The 25,531-nt window shown below is 47.0% G+C and overlaps 1 protein-coding gene across 1 annotated transcript in view; it reads left to right on the forward strand.

The window, feature by feature from the left end:
- LOC144767015 (uncharacterized) overlaps positions 1-10,576 on the forward strand; it is a 33,278-nt gene extending 22,702 nt beyond the window's left edge. Inside the window, exon 4 of the mRNA XM_078650670.1 lies at positions 10,406-10,576. Within this exon, the coding sequence (XP_078506796.1) occupies positions 10,406-10,525 (120 nt within the window). The 3' untranslated portion in view covers positions 10,526-10,576. The remainder of the gene's footprint in view (positions 1-10,405) is intronic.
- Positions 10,577-25,531: the final 14,955 nt, after the last annotated feature.

Genomic DNA, 25,531 nt, shown 5'->3' on the forward strand with positions numbered 1-25,531 from the left:
CCTAGAGCCGACAAGCACCGGAGCCGGGCACTGCACTGCTCTGAACGGCACAGGACTGCAGAGGAGGCCTTCGGCACCTGCAGAAAGTGAGTCCAGTGCGCGAGCGGAAGAGCTCCCTTACAGTGCCCTAGTAGGTCCCTGGGCCTGCGGGGAGGCACAGTTGGCGGGTCGCTGACGCAGGCCCTGCTGGGTGGAGGAGCCGGAGCTCCTACAGGCAACGAAGCTGTGACTGTGGACGGCGCGGCCCAAGGAATTCAAAGCTACATCGACAGCTCCCCCTCAGTGCATACTGCACGGTTTAAGCGGTGAACAGATGGTGAGTGCAGGATGCGGTGGGGGAATCCAAGGAATCCGCCTGTGTCATGGGTCTCTTTCGGCGTTGGAGAAAGGGCAGTTGGTTGACAGCACACACAGCGGCGGAGGAGGACTCCGGAGGGAAAACAGCAGTGGGTAGATGTGGCTGTGGCCCGCGGCACGCCGATCCAGCTCAGGCCTGAGCATACTGATCTTGGGGAGTGACGCCCTCGCTGCTGCTAAGCTAGGCCTTAATAGCCCCAATAGTCACGACTAGCGCATGGAACTAGGGGGTGCATACTGACTGCGCAGCACGCCTGACAACATAAGCCCGGCCCCTCTCCTGGAGGTGAACAGAGCCTCTTGTTGGCAGTGGGCCCTTCCTCAGTTTACACGAGATTCATGCACGGATGGGCAGGGGCAGCAGACCTGTGGGACACATTTGAATGGTGCCAACGCCTCCCAAAGTGCGGGGTCCAGGAGGGCGCACGCCCGACCAGGCATAAGGAGTTGACCCCCACATCAAGCCAACACATCCTAGCCGAGAGCCAGGGTCTCAACGGCACCAGAGATACGGCGGCCTAAGGCCAGCTACACACGAGCTGCGCTGTAGCGGAAATAATGGCAAGCGCCTGGCGGAAAAAAGAACGTTATGTAAAGTATATGCTCCTGAAACAGTCACGCTGGAAGCCGCCTAAAAATATGGGACCATACGCAGAGGGACTGCAGGGAGGGCGTGAAGGAAAGGATGCCCAAGCTACCAAAGCCTTCATGACTGCATTATTCACATCCTTATGGGAAGATCTTCAAGAACTCACAGGGCAACTCTCAGCTGACCTCAGGGAGGTAAAGCGCGATGTTGAGGAAATAGGCGAACGTGAGGCGACTCTTGATGAACACGAAACCGGACAGGACAAAGAGCTGGAAATGATGCAGCAAGAAATCCTACGGCTCAAGGAGCAGCATATTGAGTTACAGGGCCACACGGAAGACTTTGAAAAGGATGTATGACGTTACAACGCATACTTTTACAACGCCTACCTTTACATTGCAAGTGTTAAAATGCATACCATTACAACGCATAATGCTTTTGGGCGCTGGATAGTGAATAGTTTAATTTACTATTCCAACTCCAGTCTCCGTGGATAGTAGGGAAGGTGTTGGATAGTACATTAAACCTATTCCCTATCCTAGAGCGCCCACCAGCGCTATGCGTTGTAATGGTTTGCGTTGTAAAAGTTGCGTTGTAATGGTAGTTCGTTGTAAAAGTTTCGTTGTAAAGACTGTATACCCTTTGAAAGACGTCCCTCTTTCGCCAGGCGTTGGGCACTCCACTTTGCCCACCCGATTCTGAACACACACCCCTACCTCGCACATCATCAGTTAAGCACCATGGGTAAGGATCTCAAGCTTATATGCCTCAACGTATGGGGCCTTAATCACCTAGTAAAATGCTCTGGCCTTCTCTCCTTGCTAGAAAACGCTGAGGTCGATATCTGCATGTTGCAGGAAACCCATCTGCTATCTCAAGAAACAGCCCACATGCGTACACGCCGATTCCCACACCAATATTGGTCCTTGAGCACAGCTAGAGAAAAATGAAGTAGCTATCCTGTTTGGCGCAAAATTCGAGGTGAAGGTCCTTTCAACTCTATATTAGGTGAAGTGGAGGGGTCTTCAGTTTGAATTCAATGGGGTTCCACTCTTTTCACTCTAATCAATATCTGCATGCCAAACACCAATCAGGAGCCCCTCATTGTTAGGACCCTCTCGGTGGGGCTAGCATCGCCCGACGCAGCGATTCTAGTGGGAGACAACTTCAATTTAGTGTTGGACAATGTCAAGGATCGCTCTTGCTAGAGACCCGCACAGAGAGGGGCCCTCTCCCCAGAGGGTAAACAATGGTTCGTGGAGAATGGGCTGCATGATGTCTGGCGCCTTCGTCATCCAGAAACACAAGATTACACACACTACTTAGCTGCACACAAATCTTACGCGCACCTAGACCACTTCCTAGCTCCACAGCTCTTTTGCCTAGGGTGTGAGAGGCATCTATAGAGCCACGATCACTGTCTGACCAGAGTCACCATCCAATCAGATGAGGCCAGTCACAAATATGCGAGGTGACACCTTTGGGAGGGCCTGCTGCAATCACCAAGCATGGTGAAGGAGATACTTGCAAAGATTGTAGAATACATACAACTCAATGATAGGGAGGACACTTCCCTGGTGACGATATGGGAGGCCCTGAAGTTTTTAGTGAGGTGAGACTTTCTGTCTGTATCATCTGCTGGCAATAGGAAGTGCTGGGAAACCCAACAGAACATAGAACAGGAGGTGAGAGAGCTGGAGGCAATACATAAGAGCACAGGTGTGCCGAGAGTCTGGAGAGAACCTGAGAAGAAAAGGCTCCCCCTAAAGCGTCTAGACCTGGATAGGTCAGAATATGCTCTACTCCGCTTACGTCACAAGTTTTACCTGAGCAGCACAAATGCAGGAGGTTGCTTGCTCATAGGCTTAGAGTTAAGACTCTGGCGGAGGCTATACCATTCATTAAGAAGCCCTCGGGCTAGGAAGTGCACTCGGACTCTCAGATATTGGAAACATTCAGGCAGTTCTATCAGTCATTATACACCGAGGAGGATACAGTGCAGCGAGACGCCTATGCGTACCTGGAGTCAAGTAAACTCACGTGTCCCAGAGGAGCAGGCTAGCCAACTTGACGAGCCCATACGTCCGGAGGCAGGTATTTCGGCCATTACTAGGCTATAATTGAATAAAGCCCCAGGCCCGATGGGTACCCCGCTCTGTATTAAAAAAAACTTCTGCATGAAGTTGGCGCCTTTGCTGACGCAACTATTCAACTCCTTTATGGAGAGCGGCGCGGTGTCTGACTCCATGGCAGAAGCAGCAATCTCGATGATCCTCAAACCTCACAAGGATCCAAGTTTGTGCGGTTCCTACCACCCAATATCACTGCTTAACTTGAATGCAAAACTCTTCGCCGGAATATTGGCGCCCCGTCTGAACCCATTGATCACGGGCTTGATTGGCCCCGACTAAGCAGGGTTAATCCCCACTCGCCAGGGGGGAGATAATACAAAGTGACTCGGAGAAAGCGGTTGACAGTGTACGGTGCAGCTACCTGTTTAACACTCTCTGTTGCTTTGGCTTCGGTGAGCGCTTTGTAAAATGGGTACACTGTATCTACCGGGCCCCTCAGGTGTTTGTCAGAGTGAATGGGGTGTCCTAGGCACCCTTTCCGATAACCAGGGGCACGAGGCAGGGGTGCCCACTTCCCCCCTTCTTTGCTCTATACATGAAGCCATTTGCCCAATAGATTCAGGACCACCCACAAATACAGGGGCTACGATTTGGCGGCGATATCCATAAGATAAGCCTATATGCGGATGACGTAATTCTATCACTCTCGGAACTGGTCACCTCTTTGCCTGCCCTCTTGACTGAGATGGAGGCCTTCTGGAAAGTCTCGGGATTTAAAGTAAATCTGAGCAAGTCACAGGTTCTTAACCTATCCTCCTCCCAGGCACATGAAGAGATCCTAAAGGAGATATTCCCTTTGCAATGGGCGTAGCAACCACTTACCTGGGTATTCTTCTGGCTCCAACGCCGTAAAAAATACTGGAGCTGAAATACTCGGCTCTAGTGGAGCAAAAGGCGAGAACCCTGGACATATTGTTGAGACTAAAACTGGCCTGGTCCCGACATATAGCAGCAGTTAAAATGACAGTGATATATCGAGTTCTATATATTTTCCAGACTCTACCTCTGGTTCCCCCTCCGAAAGCTCTGTGCACTAAACAACTAGCTATCAACAAATTTGTCGGGGGAGGGAAAAGGGCACGATTACCCATATCCCAAATGACGTAGTCTAACCAAGTCGGAGGAGTGGGCCTGCCGTTGGTACATAGATATCTTCAAGCCTCCCACCACCGTTATATTGTTGAGTGGAATCGTCCACTCTCGGAAAGCACTGGACCTTTATAGATCAGACAGTGGCTGGAGCAAACATATGGAGGGAGGCGTGGCTTCCATGTAAACTAGGGGCCTGAGGTCTCTACTCTTCCTCAGTTACCGCGGCACACTAAAAGTATGGGATGCTGGGGCACTAAAAAGAGGCCTGACGACATTCCCCTCCCTGACGTCTCCAATAGTAGACAACCCGGACTTCCCACCAGGCTGCAAGTCGGAGGTCTTTCAGAGGTGGAAAGAAGCGGGGTGTAAAAGGGTGGGCTTGCTGTTTGATGTTGATGGCATCCTTCCCTATGAACAACTGAGATCGTACTATGATCTGCCTCTAGTTCGATGTGTTTCACTACCTCCAACTCAGACACTGGGTCACTTCCCCACCCTACCTAGAACAAGCTTCTCGAGTGCTCACTTCTTTCAAGAAATGGTTAATATGCAAAAAAGATGTTAAGCACCAGATCTCAGAACTGTACTCTATGTTGGCCACTGGGCAGAAAGGGAGGCATACAAAGGTTCAACTACGCTGGGCGGAGGAGCTGGGAAGGGCCGTATCAGACAAAGATTGGTATAACATCCACTACATGGCACACCACACAGCCCATAACACCGCTGGAGCCGAATCAGCATACAAAGTTACATCTTATTGGTATCTCACACTGGCCCGCATCCATAGCTGGGACAAAAATCACACTGAGAAATGTTGGAGGGGTGTGGCCTTTCCAGCTCTCTGGTGCATCTTCTCTGGCACTCCCCAAAGCTGGGGCACTTCTGAAAGGGGGTGCTGAACGATATTGACAAAGCCTTTGATACAGAGATCCCACGCTTCCCGGCATACACACTTATGGATCTACCAAATGTACCGACATTTCCCCTTCGCTCACTGAGGGGAGGCAGATGGCACTGGTGTTACTAGCAGCACGATAAACACTCCTTGCGCAATGGGGCAACATGAATGTCCCAGATCACACGACCTGGCTACATAGACTTTGGCTAACTCTAGCCATGGAACGCCTCTGACTAGTCCAGGCAAAGACGGGCAAGACCTATACAGAATTATGGGCCCCTTTCAACCAACTGTCAAAAGACCTCAGGGAGATAACATGCCCCAAATATCTCCAAATATTGGGTCTGATCCCTGAGGCAAAAGAGGCAACGACATCCCGGAAGTAGTGGGACAGCCTATAAAATAAGGCTGAGAGTTCATGATGAACGTTTTAACTGTGAGTTTATCCATGACCAGCGCAGAACCTCTTTTTTTCCTTTTTGTGGTGGGAGGGAGGGATATTTCTTTTCTTTCAATCATGTGTTGCTATTAGTTTAGATTTTTATTATCGTAGATAGGTTTGTCCACACAATCCAGACACCGCTGCCAGCCTCCGGTTTGTAGGCATTGAAGCTGTGTAAACGTGACTCGTTCTTAGACCTCACGCTGCCCGCCAATGTGGTTGTAGGCACACAGCTGTGTAATGCTTCAGGATTGTCTCTCAAAATTATTAAAAGATTGGTTCTATAAACTCTGGGCTTCTACAGGTCAAAACACTGCTGGACAGTAGGTCGAAACATTGGAGTCTTCAGGTGCATGGCTTGTTGTTTTATGGCTCCACTGACTGTGTACGTACAGCAGTGAGCCACAGTGGTGAGGCCTGTGGACAATGGCCGTGCGTCCATTAGAGCGCTGGGGCGTTGCCCCACTACACACAATCGGGGCGCTGTGTCACTAAATGAACTTAAACAATTTAAGTAAACTTTCACTCCAGGACCACTCGAATAAATAATCCGAATAATTAATCCGGCCGGCGGCAGCAGGTCACCGGGCCACACCCAAGGCAGTCAGGCATGCAATGGCACGGAAGGGGATGGGGCACACACTGGCAGCAGGCACAACAACATGAAGCAATGTTCAGTGGTGGTGGTCTAGCAGTGCGCATGTTCGGTTTTCGGCTGATCATTTTTCGGACCAGCCCGAACATGCGCACTACGGCTACACATTAGGAGACTGAGGGTTGTTTCATGACACAGCCCCCGGTCTCCTAATGAGCGGAGAGTATCCCCTGCTCTAGTCAATCCTGGCACTGCTTGAGCACCGTCTAGAGACTGGATTGGCTCGCAGACCTCCTGAACATTGGGCGCCACGCGTGGGCATTGTAGACGCCATTTCCAGCTACAGTCAGACTCGTGACTTGGAGAGACGCAGTGCACAGCAGATGGTGTGTGCAGTCCAAAGATTAAAGGAGAGGTTACCTAACTTGAAGGCTTTAAGCTTTCCCCCAGTTCGGACAATGCCCTGCATCCTCAACGGGTAGGTATGTGAAAGAAACGTAGCAGGCCCCATGGGGTAGCAAGTAAGCAACTCGCTCGGGTCTGAAAATTCAAAGGGGCCTGAAAAAGCAACATTTTATTAGCATTTTGGAGGAAAATGTAACTCAAGGTTTATATTTTCATCACTATTAATTTGATGTTATTATTATTATTGATATTATTTTTTTCAAACCCTATGTTTAATATTATCTATTGCTGCTATGTCCATTTTAACATGTAATTATCGAGTCACAGTACCTTAGGTTGTATTTTGCATTTTCCACGTATCTGTAGGGGAGAAGGTCAGGGGCATGATGCAATATGCCTGATTTGCATATCCAAAGTTAATTAGTGTGGAGGAGCAGGTTTACAGTAATAATAATTATCACACATGACAATCTACTACGATTTGTTGCTGCTGCTCTTTTTTCAAGCTCTGTCACACAATTTGGATGAGTTGTGCCATGAACACACCTTTGAACCCTAGCACAAAGCTTTTGCTATGTCTAGCTTAGGTTTTGAATATGCTTAGACTAAAACTTTTCCCACTTTGTATATGTACTGTATAGTGCTGCACACATGCACTGGGAAATGTTTGGAGAAAAGAAACTTGTATCTTACTTTGTGTCTAACTCAAGGAGGCATAGTTATTGATACAAAGCTCTGTCTACAAACGTTATTAGACGGTACTTTGCATCAAAAGCCACGGTTGTAGCATGGAAGCATCCATACACCACTCACGGAACACCTCATTGACGCAAAGTAGCACAGAGCACTACTTTCTGTTGCTTTTAGACAACTTTCCAAAAGTACATCTCAAACCAGCACTTTGCTCCAGTTTATGTCACTGTTGGTGAGTTGTCTCCAGCACTAAGTATTAAGTGTTAATACATCTGGCCCTCTGTTTGTTCCACTGTGAAACAGATGGTGCTCCTCCTCTGTTCTAACTTTGCGTAGAGTGCTGCTGCTGTGGACTCAGTGAAGGTGAGCAGATTTGATTGGTACAGATTGTTTTTTCTCTGAATTAGCCACTCTGGGACCAGAGACCAATCCTTTGGTCTTCAAACCAACAGGCAGATGTACGAAGTTGCATGTTTACAATTTCCCCATAGAGTATTTTAGTGATTCACTATTGGAAAATCGCAAACTGTGATGTACAACAGTGTATTTGATACTGTTAGCAATTAGCAGTGGGTCGCAAATGGACCTGCGGTATACCTCCATGTAGATGACATCCTGCTCACGTTCTCGGATTTGCACCGATCTTTACCATCTCTGTTCCAAATCATTGTTGATTTCGCCTCCTTTTCTGCTTATAAAATAAATTGGGATAAGAGTGAAGCACTCCCCGTCTCTGACAGTACCACAAAAGCGGTCATACAAGGGTTTCCCTTCACTGGCAACCCTCACAGCTTAAATACCTTAGTAACTTGGTGAATGAAGGTATATCATGATGGCCTCGGAAACTTAAATCCACTGCTTACTCAGATGCAACATGACTTCGAGAAATGGAAAGTGCTACGGCTTTCGATGTGGGACAGAGTGCAAGCTGTGCACATGGTCACACTCCTGTGCTTTATCTATACCCTCGGGATGCTCCCCATCCAGGTACCTCTCACTTCGCTGCACCTAATATTCCAAGATCAAATCTTTCATGTGGAGCTCCTTGAAGGCCCATCTAGCCATGCTAAAACTAAAAGCCCGGCGCTCCAGACTGAACTGTTGGATCATCCAGGATCAATACTCTTCTCCCTATGGACATCAGTGCCATCACAAACAAAAAAAAGAAGGCTGATACCTTAACGACTTGGAAACACAAGCTCACTCATCCCACCCACATCACACTCATGTATCACAGGAAAAGTAGCATCTCACTACCCCTTGCTCTCTCCGTCACCTCCACCCCATTATTCATGTGCTTATTTTACTAAAATGCCAATGCCATTCATATTTTCATAATATTACTGTTACCGGCTATTGCATTTAATCAGCAGATGTTGACTCTTCACGATGTGTAATTTTATGACTCTTTATTACAATAAAAAATTACAATACAAAAATGATATATATATTCTGGGGTAGGTCGCAATTTGTGACCCATTGCGAACGGCCATAATTACAGGGAAGGTGGCCTGCTGTGGCCAGCTGACCACCATGTCTGTGATTGCTTTTTAAGTAAAGCAATATTTTTTTTGTAATGCATAAAAAAAAAATGAAAAGCTATCTCTTCGTTTTTTAAGAGTAAGCAGTGGTCCGTGGGATCACTGCCTGGTCTTAATAAATGTTGGCGCCCACTTTCACAATGGACAAGGGGTCCCTTGGGGACCCCTTCCCGTTTGCCAATGGGTTACCACCAACTTGAAGGTGGTGCCAACTGTGAACGTTTTGGGACCGGATTCCCGGTTGCAAAACATTCTTACATACCCCGGCGATTTGGTATTAGGAAGTGACGCCCTAAACACGCCCGTCCTAACACCGAATCACACACCCTAATTGTAAATCAGTAATAAGTTATCGAATCGCAAATAGGGTTTGGCACATCGGAAAATGCTTTTATATGGTCACAAATGGTAAATCAGGCGGTTCCAGAGCAGAAAAAAGCTTTGTACATCTGGCCCTAAATGCGGTCAAAGCAACTCTTTGACACCAAACAAAAACCAAAAATGAAGTGCCTTGGTGCGGCAACCGTTTGTTGAATGAGTGCATGAGGTGATCAGTGGCAGATTGTGTTACTTTGAGGAATACCAGCAAGACAGTACTGTTATCTAGCGTAGGAGACTTTAGAGTACCATCGAGTCTTTGTGGAGGCATGACACACCTGCTTGGGTGAACAGAGCCATGCTCCACCATACGGAGAGGAAAGGGAAAAAGTGGGTAGAATGGAGTGCAGAGGGGGCTAAGGAAGCAAGGTATAAGGTATGATACTATAAAGTGAGCTAAGGAGAGTAGATTTTAAAAGGGAGATCAAGAGAGTATCGAGTGACCAGAGAAGTGGAAGAAGGAAAAAGTGAAAAATAATGGATCTGGGATGGCTGTTGTGGAAGTAGCAAGGAATGTGGTAAATTTGTCTGATGGACCACGGTGGAGTCCAGAAAGGGTTGTTAAAGTTGCAAGAGGGAGGCATATTCTGCTTGTAAGTGTGCCAGGACTGATGATGTCTCCATGTGTTCCAGGGAGGAGGCTTCAAGTGCAGGACAATGAACATCTGCCTATTGTTTGCTACCAGGGCAATAACAGGAAACAGGCTTGCCATTTCAAAAGTGTATATATTCTAAAACAAAACGACATTCTATAACCCACTAAGAGAACAGACAAAAGGAGCAGTTTAAACCGAAGAGAACACTCATGTTCAAAATAAATGTGTGCTGCTTAAACACCAGTTTAGTCAATGTGTCATGGTTCCTTCTGCCAGCAAGTAAATGCCTCCTACCTGCGGTTTAAATGGTAAAATACAGAAATAATCAGGGTTCAGCGAGCCGGTACCACTGCACTTGCTGCACCAATGGAAGCTACGCCTCTGGTGCCACAGGTGCACGGGGGAGAAGCAGCAAACCAGGCTTTGCCACCACCCCCACTTATCTCTGAGCTTAGCCTCTCGAGAAAGTAGTTCCGGCAGGATGCTTCTACTTGCAGGGTGCAGTGACGTTTTAGCTGTGCTCGGCCAGGCTTCCTAACCTTCACCCCTTGGATGCAATCTTGGTTGCACCAATGCCACACTAAAGTATATATTGTCATGTTTGTAGGTATAAACATGATTCACGAAATGTAGTGTCATACAACATGTTCTTTAATGTACAATAATATTTTTCTTTTTCCTTTTCAGAAAACTCCGAAGTCGGACGTTTGTGAGGAGATCAAAGGGAGCCTTAACTATTTTTTCAGGGAATTAGAAGAGTTCATGAGCTGGCTGAAAATGACGAACACCTGTGATAAAAAATTCTAGAAAGCTGTTTGTTGCAAAAGTGGGACATATCCATGAATTTTGTGAATACCAAAAAAGGGTAAACAACCTTTACAACGCAACTTTTACCACGCAGTGCCTTTACAACGCAACTTTTACAACGCAAACCATTACAACTCATTGCGCTGGGGGGCGCTATAGGATAGGGAATAGGTTTAATGTACTATCCAACACCTTCCCTACTATCCACGGGGACTGGAGTTGGAATAGTGAATTAAACAATTCACTATCCAGCGCCTAAAAGCACTATGCGTTGTAATGGTATGCGTTGTAAAAACCGCGTTGTAAAAGCATGCGATGTAAAAGCATGCATTGTAATGTCATACATCCCCAAAAAAGTAGCAAACTTACTCAAAAATGCAAGTTACTCAATATTTTATAGCCTCCAGGCTCTTTAGTTTGGTGGAAACATGTAAATGTCACTTTTGGAATAAATTTACATTCGTTTTTTTTAAATATCCAAAAAGTAGTAAACTTACTTAAAAGTGTAAATTACTCAAAAGTGTAAGTTACCTTTGTGAATCAGGCCCATGATGTACTGTTTGGCGGGCAATCAAGCAACTAGCAAAAACATCCAATATTTACCCGGTCAGTGGCTAATTAGCAATCTTTATGTACTATGGGGCAGATTGACGATCCTCTTGTGTCACATTTGCGCTGCCGTTGCATCACTTCTGTGACGCAGCGGCGGCGTACACCAATGCACCACGTTGCGCCCTATTTACAACGTGATGCATCTAGGGAGATGAGTCACGTTGTAAAGCCCTGCGCCACATTGAACCTTGGTCAGTTTTCATGCGGGCGTTCCGGCGCGGGGTGGGGGGCGTTCCGGTTGAAGAACGCCTTGGAAAAGTGCCTGAGTGAAATCTACAAGATTTCACTCAGTCACTTTTCACTGGTACCTATCTCCTTATGCAAGTTAATGCTGAACTTAAATGCAATGTGCACCCAACCAGCACTAACTCCTGAGTCTAAATGTCTCAATAGTCAATGAACAGAATATTTTAATGTTTCCAAGTTTATTTCGAAAACATGACACAGAATTCCACTCCATTTTACCAAGGGACAAAACACAGAGACTTGGGAAGCCCTTATGGAGCTGGGAAACCCTTACGGAGCTGCCACATAATCAAAAAAGCTCCTTCTTTCGGTTTACATGATGAGGTGGCTAATGATAAAGATGATGAGATTCTTTGCAAGACTAGGTGAAACAGTTTACACTTCTATAGTTATGTACTCGCTCTTACAAGGCCAGGAGAATGCACAATGGCCAAATATAGGATTACCAAAAGGCCCTTTGTTATTAGGATTCCTCTTTTTCTGTCTTGAGTTTTGATGTAACAAATCGATGCATTCTGCAACTGGTAATTCTGGTTCAGTTCAAGTGAACAAATCTGCCCAAAACATCTGAAAAAGAATGCTGTGTTAAAAGCAAAGGCCGGAACTGGAAATGTTGTGTCCCACTGACATAACACAATCTGAGATTTGAGGTGATCTTTCAAAATGGAAACACTTTCTTGGGGCTCCTTATGCGTATCACCAACACAGTATCATTGAGAGGCTTCTTCGAAGCTCATGACAGAAGGAAGAAAATGTATTTATCTTTAAAAAAATAAAATCTATGTACCTTCTCAAATGTCAGTAATTTTTTTGTCAAATGCCTTTATAGATTTCTTAGTCAAGTAAATATTAAACAGGACTAAATGACTGCATGGTTGATATGAATTTGTCATTTGTGTAAAGTGTCATGAACAGTGAATGAAGGATATATCCTGCGTAATCCGAATTCCAAATATATGATTCTAGAAAGGCAGCCTCCATGGATTATTTTAGTAGACCTGTTGATGCAGTTATGTTCCAAACTTGTGGGTATTCATTATTCGTTCATTAAAGACTTTATAGTTTTTAAACAAATAGTCACACACTGATTTCATACACCCGGTGCTATGAATACATAATGAACAAGTATAGTCACATAGATGCGCTGTGGTTGAGTCTTGGCACATCGTAGATTTTCTGTATGAAAATTAAATGCATAGACAGTTTCTGCGTCCCATATACTAAAAATGCAATTATTCTTTCACCTCTATGCGGATGTTGTACTTTAGGTACTAACATTTACTTCATTGCACTCTCATAATAAGAAAAAGTTTGATTACATTTGATTTTTTTTCTTTCAAAGTTGTCTTTTTATGAAGCATCAAACATGACCAAATACAAAAGACTGCAATCTGAATAGTACAAAGGGCATGCAACTGCCCGGGTGGCGACATAAGGAGCTATGGTGGGTTCAGCTTCGCAAAGTCGCCAAGACGGTCACCGTTCCGTACAGGGTGAATGATGCTGATTTCCTAAACAAGTAACCCCCCCCCTCCCCGAACCAACAGAATCCCCCCTCCCGCCCCATCCCGTGGTGACAAAATAAATATAAGATAAATAAGCAGTAAATAACAGAGACATACATAGGCAGTGATATAGGCAATAGTGGCGATGCACAGATTGGACCATAGAACATTCGAGGTAGCTGCCGAGGCTCCCCATCTCCAACAGGAGGCCGCTAAAGCTGAAATTGATGCATAGCCCGCACGGTTGGCGGACAAACCGCAGAGGACAATCCCCGGGATAAGTAGGACACCAGAGGTCCCCAGTGGAGTGGAAAGTCTTCGGAATCAGTCTGGAGAATGTCCGTCAGGCGTTCCATAGATAAGATCCTCTATAGGCGAGCATGCCATAAAGAAATCGCCGGGGCCTCAGTCTTTTTCCATGCAGCTGCCAACGTGAGTTTGACCGCCCCTAAACATGTCCACATGATCGCTTTGTCCGCCTTAGTTTGTCTAATCAAGAGGGGGTCTCGTAGACCCAGAAGGGCAAAGTCTATGGAGAGGGGAATGGGACAGCCCAGGAAATCTTTGATGTGAGAGAGGATTTCATCCCAAAAAGGACGGATCTTAGGACAGTCCCACCATATATGTCTGAAGTCCTACTGCAGGCAACATCCCGCCAACATATATCTGAGGTGCCTGGAAAGATATGCTGAAGCTTAGTAGGGTATAGGTACCAGTCGTAGAGGGGTTTATAGTGGGCTTCCCGCAGAGCTAAGGACCGATTATGCTTGAAAATGTCCCTCCAGACATGAGACCATTCCCCATCCTCGATATCCCTCCCCAAGACCCGCTCCCAAAAATGCATGAACCTTGCCTGAGGGGGAAATGTAGTGGAAAGGAGCATCTCATATATAGCCGAAATAGATCCTTTCATGGACCCCGCCCGCAGGGCCACGAATTTCTCCATTTCCGTACGGTCCCCAACAGCTGCCTCTCGAAAAGGAGGCATCAAAACCCAATGTTTAAGCTGTAAGTAGTGGTACTGTTCACTCTGAGGGAGTGCGAATTCTTTCCTGCATTCATCAAAAGTCAAAACCTCCCCATGATGAAACATATCAGCTATTTTGATTCAATTCCCCTTCCTCCAGCAATCAAAAGGTCCCTCCGGTAGCGCCGGAGGGAAGTCTGGATTAACATGAATAGGTGTGTACGGGGAAGGGAAGGACGTCCAACCCATCCTCTTAGTAACCTTATCCCAGGTGATGAGAGTCGTATGAGTGGAAATGCTAATATAAGCATTGGCAGGACGATGTTGTTTAGGCTCCATAACACATCCCATATATACCTCCCCAAAACGGCGCGATCTATGTGGAGCCAATGTTTCTCGGATTCCCTGGATGACCACTCAGTTGCCACCCGTAGCAGAGCAGCCTGATAGTATAAGGCAAAGTCAGGTAAGGCCAGTCCCCCTTGAATATGCGGACGACGAAGTCCGTGAAGAGGGAGTGGGGATTACCGTCATTTTAACGGCATTAATCCGCCCCAATCATGAAATGTAAAGAGGTGACCACCGCTTGCAATCCTGTTTGAACTAGGCCAGTAGAGGCGGATAGTTCGCGTTATAAAGATCTCCCAAATTAGCCATGAGACGCACCCCCAAATAGAGCAAGGAGTGTTTCGCCCATTGAAAAGGCGTCGTACGTTTCCAGCGAGAACCTCCGCAGAGGGAAGGGTAAGGTTAAGTATGAAAGATTTTGTATAATTTACCTCGAAACCGGCTACCTGCTCGAAGCTTCATAATTCTCCCTGCACCGCACACAGTTACTGTGCTGGATTCATACGGGAGAGGAGGATATCATCTGCGAAGAATTAAGCCTTATGTTCAACCTCGCCGAAAGGGATGCCCCGGGTCTCATCATTAGCGCGGAGTTCAAGAGCCAGGGGTTCTATGCTTAAAGCAAAAAGAAGGGGCGAGAGGTGACACCCCTGTCGTGTGCCACTACTCCGGGCAAAAGGGGAAGAGGAACAACCATTAACCAACACGGGTGAGGTATGCTGATAATAGTTGGCCTTCACCATATTAATAAAAAGGTCCCCAAACCCGAATTTCCACATAGTTAAAAAAAGAAAAGCCCAATCAACCCGGTCAAAGGCCTTTTCTGCGTCAAGACACACCAACACTGCGGGAATCCGAAATCTCGAGGCCTTCTCAATCAAATGGACCGTGCTTCGAATGTTTTCATGGGTTTGTCTGCCTTTTATAAATCCCGACTGATCGGGATGTATTAGGGTAGGCATCAGTGATTCTAATTGCGCCGCTAAAACCGCAGAGTAAAGCTTGGCATCCAAAATGAGGAGCACAATTGGCCTATAAGAACCGCATAAGTGCGGATCCTTACCAGGTTTGGGGATGACGGAAATAACAGCTTCCGGCTTCCGCCATCGAATAAGATACCTGCTCATCCGTTGCCACAGCCTGAAACAGGGCCATGAGATGGGGAGAAGTTCTGCGGAAAAACACCTGTAGAAGTGGGCCGTAAGGCCATCGGGACCCGGGGCCTTGTGCAGCTTGACTCTCGAGATAGCCTCACCAATCTCTTCCTGGGTGATGGGGGCATCCAATTTCGCAGCAGACGCCTTCGATAATTGTGGAATGGACAGGCTATCTAGAAACTGTTGCTGCTGTGTCGTGTCCGGAGTAGTATACTGATATAGCTCCCTGTAGAACTCTCCAAACACATCTGCTTTAGCCGTGTCTGAGTAGATGATATGTCCCCGGCGATCTAGAATCCCCCCAATAAAATCCTTTTCCCTTCATACACATAGCTGGCATGCCAAGTGGGAATCCACCTTATTACCCTGCAGGAAAGACAACTGACGGATCTTCAAGAGGGTGAATTCCGCCCAGTTAGAATAGATAGATCTTAATTTGCCCCTGAGAGCAGTAAGCTGCTTCTGCAGAACGCGTGTTGGATTGGATTTGTGCGCTTGCTCCACCGCCCTTAATTTTTCCTCTAAGACCTCCCATTCCCTCGTCCTCTGTTTGTTTAAATTCGAGTTAAGTTGAATAAATTTTCCTCTAATCATTGCTTTAAAAGCGTCCCAGTTGTTCTGGGGGATTGTGTTTTAGGGGTCATTTTGTAAGAAAAAAACGGCGATGGCTGCTCGCAACTCCTCCTTGGCCACTGGGTCTCGGGTCAAAGCTAGTAGAAAATACCATCTAGGAGTTCTGGGGGAAGACCCTGCCCACTGAAGGCCCAGAGAAATCAAGCTATGGTCGGACACTGAAATCGGCATAATCTGGGCAGCCTGGAGCGTCCCTAACAATGCTTGACTGACAAATATATAGTAATTCCTCGAGTACGTCCTATGCACGTGGGAATAGTGGGTATAATCCTTAGTGGTGGGATGTAGTGTCCACCAGGAATCAATGAGCCCCAAATCAGTGAATTTCTGTTGCACCCTGTGTGGGAATGTACTGGTAGCTGTACTGTTGGAGCTAGTGCTATCCACGGACGCCTGCCAAATGAGATTAAAATCCCCTAACAATACAATGACCCCTGCAGCAAAACCCCCTATTAAATCAAGCGCTTGTGAAAGAAAGGCAGACTGTCCTGAATTTGGAGCGTGGAGGGAGACAAAGGTACAGGGCACACCTCTCAAACGACCCTTGACTAATAGCAGCCTTCCCTCTTTGTCAGATTTTTGAGACTCGAATTGGAAGTTTGCACATACATGAAACAATAGCACCACTCCATTGTGTTTCGAAGCAGCAGAGGAGGTAAAGATCATCGGGTAACATCTGTGGTGTAACCTAGAGACTTCAGCCCTCTTAAGATAGGTTTCCTGTAAGGCTACCACTTTAAATTTGTGATCAGACAAATACTTCCAGATCTTTTGGTGCTTCTGTGGGGAATTTAGACCCTTAACATTCCACGAAGCGATGGCAACCATCAGACATATGGACCCCCCCGGCCCTCTCGATCTCCCCATGGGACCTCCTCCCTGTGCAAAAGCCCTTTTATACTGAACACATGGCCCCTTCCACCTTCTCTGCCCCACAGCCATCCACCCCCCCCCTGGAATAGTATACATCTGCCATACAAAATAGAACCAACTAAGTGCAAAAAAATACCCCCTGTAGTCACCACCAGAATCCCCCCACCACCCGGATCCCCCCCAACATCCCCAAAACCCCAGAGCCGAAGGATCCGAAGATCCTCGACAAATACTCCCCCCTAACTCAAAAGGAACAATAATGGGGATCACGGACAAGGCCCGCACCTCACGATCGTAAAGCTAAGACAACCTAGGGGATAGTGAAATAGCAAACATAAGAAAATAATAACCTCAGTGTCCTTGAAATGACAAGACAGATGAGCAACCGCTCTCCGGCGAGTGCGCCTGTCTTCCGGGTGAATCATGGTGTCAGTCAGAACTATGGCATCACAGCGAAAACTCTCAGTGGCACAGCAAGTACGTTGAGCCCACACAAACAGTCACAAAAGTTGCAAAGGTATCAGACGGCTCCCTGGACGCGAGCCGAGAGCCGAAGATGAACTGGAGACCCAATGACCAACACATGAGCAACGGCTCCCAGAGGTTAGACAGTTTCCAGTAGAGAAATAGGAATGCCAGAGTCATGAAGAACAACAGCAGCGGGTCATGACAGTACCGGGATCCAGCTAGAGAGACCCCCAGCCGGAAGGCCATGAACATCCAGGAACCCGGAGGAGGTGCATAGACCACTCAACCAACGCCTCCAAAGCCAGAAACAATGCAGGAAGGTTCAACAGCGTCTGGTGATGGTGTGCCATGCATTGGAGCCACTCCGCTGCGTCCCCGCTGCCTCCGCGGGGCCCGAGTCGGGAGACTCCTCAGGAAGTGGAAGCCCCAAAACCTTCAACCCTTCCACCAGGTGAGTTTTGTTACCATACTCGAAAATGAGTCCAAAGGGAAGGACCACCTATAGCGGATCTTATCCTCCTGCAATTTAGTGGTAATAGGACGCATCGTCTGCCGGCGGGCCAGAGTCGCAGCCACCAGATCTTGGTACAGAGAGCAGCCATACCCCTGAAAGGATACCTCCATCTTTTTTCTGGAGGCCGATAGAATGGCCTCTTTAACCTTGAATGAATGTAGCTTAACCAGGACATCACGCGGCCGCTTGCGGGTCCCCGTCTGCAGGGCTCCTACCCGATGCACTCTGTTGATCTTAATCTTAAGCTGCTGAGGGGCGAGGACCTCAGCAAAGAGACCAGATACAAAGGCCTCCAAGTCCGGCCCCTCCGCTCCTTCTTCCAAATTTCGAATCCGGTCTGCTGTGTGTCGTGCATTGTGGCCTGGGCGGACACTAGATTCTGTGTTTGCCCTTCAACCTCCAGCAGATGGGATCCTACGGCATCTTGCCGCAGCGTAGTAAGCTTCTCGGTGAGTTCAGCCTTCAGTTGGTCCACTGAGGTTTTGAGGTCTTGTTTAAACTCCCGGCAGAGCTTCACCTTGAAGTCCCGGAGCGTTGCCACTAGATCCTCGCGGGTGAGCACCAAGTCTTGCAGCGGAGCAGGATCCTCCCGGAAAGGCACCTGGCCCGAGGCCTTAAAATATGTGGAAATCTTGTTAGTCTGCGTCTTGGGAGGCATATGATGCCTCCCCCTGCAACCATGCGGGGATCAGAGAGTTCTCCCGTCGAACCAGGATCCTGAACTGACATGGGCTGACTCCTATGAGGGGTTTGGAATGACCAGCGTATGAGCCGTCACACTGCATATCCCTGAACCCGACAGAAGAGTAAGGCACCCCACCAGGAAAGCGAGCGTTATCTGGAGCTTCCGCCAAGGAATGGAGCCTCCTTCATGTCAAGGTACACCCCCGCTGCTCCTCCCAATCTCCGAGGCACTCACCACCGCAACTCCAGCGCAGAATCAGCAGCTCCCCATGTTTTACTCCGTTACTGCCAATCGCGGGATGGCCACTGCCGCCATGTTAGAGTCAGACACAGTCCTCCACAGGCGCGGGGAGAGACCAACATAGTGCGGCCCCCAGGAGACGGCAAGGATGTGCAGGATCACCACCACAACCGTGCGGGGGGCATAAGCGAAGCCCCCCCCGACTGCCAGCACCGGTCAATGCCTCCCCTGAGGACCGCGGTCGATGTGGCGCCAAAACCAGGCAGACCGCTCCGTATCACTCACCGCACCCCAGTGGCTCGGAAAACCGGCATCCACTGCTCCTCATTGGGTAGTCGCCATAGGGGGCCTCTCGGAGCAGCCCTCCGGAGCCTCCCGGGGCCAACCCACGCACCACTCACCACTCGGGACACCCGGCGCAGTTCTCCACAAAATGGCACCCGGGTCCGCAAGTGTTTTCGGAGTTCCCCTCCAATCGCCGCTACATCTGTTTCCCGGCTCCACAGTCGTCACCTCTCAGACCGGACACCTCTAGAGAGCTTTGGACGCCTGAGGAGCAAAGGCAACCATCCCCAGCGCGCAGGTAAGGACCAAAGAACGATCGGGGAGGTGCGGAGCTGAGCGATTTCACGACCGCTCCGCCATCTTACTTGGCCACACCCCTACATTTTCTTTTTTTAGATGTTTATATAGCTCAAGCTTGACCCGAAGGTATAAGAGCACTTTACATGAGCACCGGTTACTTTACAGATGGACACATTCATTTTTGGTAGGCACAGGGAGATTAAGTGATTTGGCCAGAATCACAGGATGTCTGTGCCGAGACACAAACCCTGCTCCTCAGCTTCGAGGTGGACCACTCTAGCTGTTAGGCCACATCCTCCCCTGTTAATGGTATGAAAGTCCTTTGCATGGCATAGAAATGCTACACCTCCTACCCTGTCAGTTATACTTGCTACCTGTGTGTTCCCCTCTGGTGAACTAACCAACCATGCTTGTCCTTCAAGTTCTCCATCTTTTTGCTTTTGTGTTTTGAAGGGCTGTGATGACTGAGGGACCCAACATTTGTCCCATTCTAGGTGGGATTAGCTATTGCCTCATCAACCCAGGCTGCATGGTGACAGTTACTACTGGTGGCAGATTAATATTGCATGGCCAAAATACTTTTAACCTGTGGGTGCTTGGCCTTTTGCTGTCAAGAACATCAAACAATAAACTCTTGCCTTCGCCATGGATGAAAGCTCAGTATGTGTGGTTAATTGGTATTTGTTGAATGGTGGAGTACATTTGAACCACGGTGCATGATACACAAATTGATCGCCCTCCTGCAGTAGGCTGTCTTCGTCCATGATGGATATGCTACCCTCAACATACTGCTCCTACGACCAACTTCCTGAAACCAGTGGCTGTTGGTGAATGAGGGAAAGCTGCTAATGTCTCATATTAGGAATCTTCATGCTCTAGAAAAAAAACATTTATTCCCAGCTTCATTTGTTACATTAAAAGTACTTGCAATAGCCTACAACTCACACCTAAAGGTGTAACTCAGCACTTAACTAACACAGGACCATCTGACTAGTTAGAATATGCAAGTCTTCAGGAGTTTTTTAAATCTAACAAAATCTGTGCATGAGCGGATATGAAGAGGGAGTTTGTTCAAATGGAAAGGGGCAAGGTACGAAAAAGATCTGCCGTCAAATCTTGAAGTGCAAATGCATCGAGCGCAGAGGAAGGGTTTGATCTGAGGGGCTCTAGTGGGGAAAACGTTACAAAGCTTTCTATGAAGATAAGTTTGGCCTTTACACTCCAGCGAATTATGCGTGAGACAGCATAGTTTATTAACAGATAGTTTCCTGATCAGCAGCCAGTGCTAAGCTCTTAGGATGGAGGTAGAAGGAGTACCCAAAGGAAGATTGCACACCTGAAAGGTAGCAGTATTCTGTACCACCTGAAGCTTAGACATCAGTGAATCATTGGCAAGTACCAGCAAAGTCTTGCCATAATCCAGGAGACTCATGATCAGAGTTTGTACTAGGGGTTTCTTAGAGCATGAAGAAAGCTATGGAAACACTTACTTTACCAAGCGCATGGTGGCAAAGCAGGTGCCACAGATGGAGGCTACATGAACTTTCACGGACAGGGTCTCATCGAGCCATCGAGATTTTTTACTATCTTCCTAGGATTATGGGTACCCAGTTCGGATGGCCACCAATCTGGTGATCGTAACTGTTGTACATTACCTAACAGCAATATCTTGCACCATTCAACTGTAGGAAATTGCTTGTCATCCCGGCAGCTATTTTCCTCATGCATTCGATGAATCTTAATTTGACCCTGTCAAGATCATGCCCAAACAGTGTAGTTCTGAAAATTCTGGACTCGTGAATAAAACTTCGTCGTAGTATGACGATTTTTATATCAAAATACCGAGAATAGCTAGTACACTATGTACAAGCATTTTCGTCATATTCGAGTGACGATTTTACCTCGAAATCGTCATTTTCGTCCTGAACCCTTGGCTTCCATTTTGTGTACGGCAGCCATTTTGTGAGTTGCCCTCACATAGGCTTATAACTACAGCCAAATTCGATATGAAAGGACACGTACACCTTAATTGACTTCTCTGTGACCTGGGCAAGCTGGAACCATTGCCCCAGGCCAAACCTGTTTGGTCAGTTCCTCTCCCAGTGGCCGAACGAGATAGCATCAAGGCACAACATGCCATAAACCCTTTTCATCGCACACACACCCTGCCTAATCTTGCTCATCTCTGTCCCTGCTCTTTTCTCTCTCACTTGCTTTATGATGAGGAGGTGCCCGTTTTTATTGGGGGTACACCGATATCTGATGAAAATGTTGGGCCTTGCCGGGTAATTTGTTATGGGCTGGACAAACTGAAATGTGGGCTTGTCATCATGACTCTGCTTTTCCGTTGTAGTGAAAACATGTGAATGGTATACTAAAATGTGAAGAATGTTTGCCTAAAGCACAATATTTCATATAAAAAGAGAAGCCTGACTTTGTAAGATTGAGCAGTCTCCTGAGAATATACACACCGTGTTGTTGTACTTCTAGGATGCCTGTTACTTGGTTGCAGCCAATAAATTCGATCTTTGACTTCACCTAGAAGACTCTGAGTTTCTCTGTCTGAATCAGGAAAGTACTCGAGGTCTTAGGGTGTACCCTGACACCACTTGGTTACCGGTTCGGTACCGGTTCTGAAAAACCCAGTACCTCAGCTGGCGCCCAACGTGGGGCGATACCAACGGTACCGGTACAAGCCAGAGGTTCGTGAGGAGCTTCGTGTGAAAATTCTGGAGGAAGGCCGCCACTTCATCGACCCCTGCATGTCGACGTGGTCCGAAAGTCTTTGCTGCGAGGTTCCCCGCTTCCCGACGGCTACAAAGGACTGCTGCCCTGGCTATCGCCCTGATTTGGACCCTTGATGTTTGGTAGAGCGAAACGATAGACGAGTCTTCAGGTGACGTCATCGATATCTCAGTTAAGTATAAGTGGAGCGTCTCCCAGTCCTTAGTTGGTCTTAGTTTGGGTATCCCTTCGGGATCTTTGATTTGAAACTTGCAAGTACCAAAGCCGAAGGACTCGTGTATTCACGAGAATATCGTAATCAATAATCCTTTGAAGTTTGAAGCTAGACTAGAGAGCGAAGATGCCTGGTCTTAGCAGACTTGGAAATTTGTTTTGTTGTGGTAGTAATAGGGATTCCCGATTGGAGGACTCATGTCCGGTTCCTCCGATTGGAACTCCAACTTATGAATTATATGTGAAACATGGAGTAGGCCCCATCACATACAATGAAGTGTGGATCAAATACACCAGAAAAGATGGTGTTTTAAAATGGCCCCAATATGGTAGCTTTGACACGGAAATCTTAGATAACCTCGAAGTTAAACTTTTCAAGAAGAAAGCCCGGCCGGCGATGTTTGACTCTTTCCGCCTATGGCTTAAGGAAGCCAAACAGAAGGAAATTAAATTAGCGAAGAAAAATAAGAGAGAAAGGGGTATCTCGATAATGCAAGCTGCTATGCAGTTTAAAGACAATGAAGAAGAACAGATGAGTGAGCAGTTGCACAGGCAACGTAAAATGGTGATAGATAAATGCTATCCAGTTTTGCCGCCTCTTCAGCAAGATGCAGCAAAAGACCTTGAGAAAGATCCTCTAATGTCGCATTTGTTGAGTTCGCCACCCCCCTATGCGCAGAATGCTACAGCACCTCCGCAACCTTTAGTTGCGCAACTCGTGGTTGCATTACCTCCACAGCACCCACCAGCTACTCTTCAGCTGGCTCCTGCTCCTCCGGTGCAGCCTCCTCAAGGGCCACTGGCTTTTACATCTGCTCTTCCTATACTTCCTACAACTTTGACTACTATATCGACTACCACTCCTGGTACTCCTACTGACACTGCCTTTGCATCTGCCTCGTCTCACCCTGCTTTCCCTCTTGTCTTTTCATCGACTTCTCCTTCTGTTCGTCAGAGAGTGGCTAGTACTGTTACTAGTATTTTATATCCTTTCTTTGGAGCGGCAAGTCCGGCTCCTGTCTCTGAGCATAAACAGTTGCGTGGCCAACAGCCTGATTCTAGAGAGAAGGAAACATTGAACCATTTGGCACATAGATGGATGACTGACCCGACAAGATATGGTCTAGAGTCTGTTATGGATGTCTTCCATCAGTGGGAAGCATCAAAGCAGAGATACGTTTGTGAGAAAATGTGTGCTTTTCTGTGTGAAGATTTAGAGGAAAATGATTTGGACTCTAATCCGCCCGAGTTGAGCCATGTACGGTTCGAATTTTCAAAAGGCACAATTGTGGGTTCAGATGTTGAGAAAGCAGTTGCGACGTTGTTGTCACTTAGGACTGAAGGTGTTTCTAAGTCGTTGTTTGAGTCTGATTCTTCTGTTAAGAAGAAAGAAAGACAATATCCCATAAGAGAAGTTCCCCCACAATGGAGGGAAGGGGACCTAGCAGCTAACCCACCTATTCAGCCTCATTTCCAGCGTGTGTGGGTACATGTTCCATGGAAGCGAGCTGAAGTTTTGGCCCTTAAACAGACATTGCCTGATCCCCGTAAGAATCCTGCAGGGTATTACAAGGAGTTGTCACAGACTGCTGGGTCATGTATCATGAATTTAGCGGATATAGACATGTTGTTTGGGAACGTTGTTCCACAGCCTTTATGGGGAAAGATTCGTCACACAGATCATGATCAGGAGTTGGGTGACTCATGGGCTAATATTGCTGCTGCAGATGCCCTACAAATTGGTGGTGCTAAACCCGAGCCTTTGGTAGCAGATCTCCCTGGTAGGATCATTAATTACATGAAAACTATAATGCCCGCGATGCATGTAAATTGGGATAAATTGTCTGCGTGTAAGCAGAAGAAAGATGAAACGGTGTCAGATTTCTTCACCAGGTTTGAAGAAACGTTTGTCGACCACAGTGGTCAAGATATGAGCACAGAAGGTGGCCAGCAATTGTTCGTCGATAAATTTGTGCACAATCTGCTTCCCGAGTTGTGTAAAAAGTTAAAAGATTCAGAGAGTTCTTGGCCCGTTTCCTCTTCAGCACAAATACTGGCTACTGCACAGTATTATGAAAATAGGGACAAAGATGAGAAAGATAGAGCAGAGAAGAAAACTAAAGAGTTGAAAACGAAGGTTCTGTTACAGCAAGCGTATCCGCCACGTGGTGGTGGTGGTCAGAATAATGGTGGTCAGAGTAACTATCAGAATAATTATCAGCAACCTCAACAGTTTCAAAGGCAAAGAGTAGAGTATAATCAATCACGTGTTCCTGTAGGTCCCAACCAGTGTTCGTATTGCAAGGAAGAGGGTCATTTTAAGTATAGTTGCCCTGTCTTGTTACAGCGCGCAAATGGTGTGTCAAACACAAGAGGTAGAGGTGTTCAGCAAGTGCCTAGAGGTAGAGGATGTGGAAACGTCCCTCAGAACGCACGTCCCCTTCCGCCTCAAAATTCAATTAATAGTTTTGATCAGCAGAATAACGCGTCTGGTAGGACAGCTCAGTACTATGCTAATGATTATTATGCAGAAGATGAGCATATGGAAGGTAATGATTGCTAGGACAGCCATAGACAAAGAGAGGGAGTTGTTTCAGTTCCAGTAGATCAGAGTGGACCATACGTTGAGGTGATTACATCAGGTGTGTCAGAACCTTTTCTGTTGGATATACTGGTGCTACAAAGAGTTCTATTATGCACTCAAAACTCCCTGGCGCACCTTTGTCTGGCGAAATGAATGTTTCTGTAGGTTTTTCTGGCGCCCCGGTTAGGAACCCGATTTCTAGTCCTATGTCTCTTTCTGTTGGTCCTTGTGAATTCGAAGCACCCCTTATTCTGACGACAGGTTGTGGTGAAAACTTGTTAGGATTAGATCTGTTGAAAAGATTGTATGCGACTTTGTACTGTTCTACTTCAGGAGTACAACTTACACTAGGTAAGAAAGTGGTTTCTCCAATTTATTTATCGAGAGATAAACTTCCGACAGAATTGTCGTTTCTTCCTGATATTCTTTGGGCTACTGGTCCTAATGATGTGGGTCTTTTGGAAATACCACCATATGTTGTAACATTGAAAGCCAATGTTAAAATGCCACGAATTCCCCAATAAAAAATTTCTAGTGAAGGTGAGAAAACTTTGCTAGCGATCATTTATGATCTGATTGAAAAAGATGTGATTGAAGAGACAAGAGGCAACGTTTGCAATAGTCCTGTTCT

The sequence above is a fragment of the Lissotriton helveticus genome, chromosome 7 (genome assembly GCF_964261635.1).
Source record: "Lissotriton helveticus chromosome 7, aLisHel1.1, whole genome shotgun sequence".
Taxonomy (NCBI): domain Eukaryota; kingdom Metazoa; phylum Chordata; class Amphibia; order Caudata; family Salamandridae; genus Lissotriton; species Lissotriton helveticus.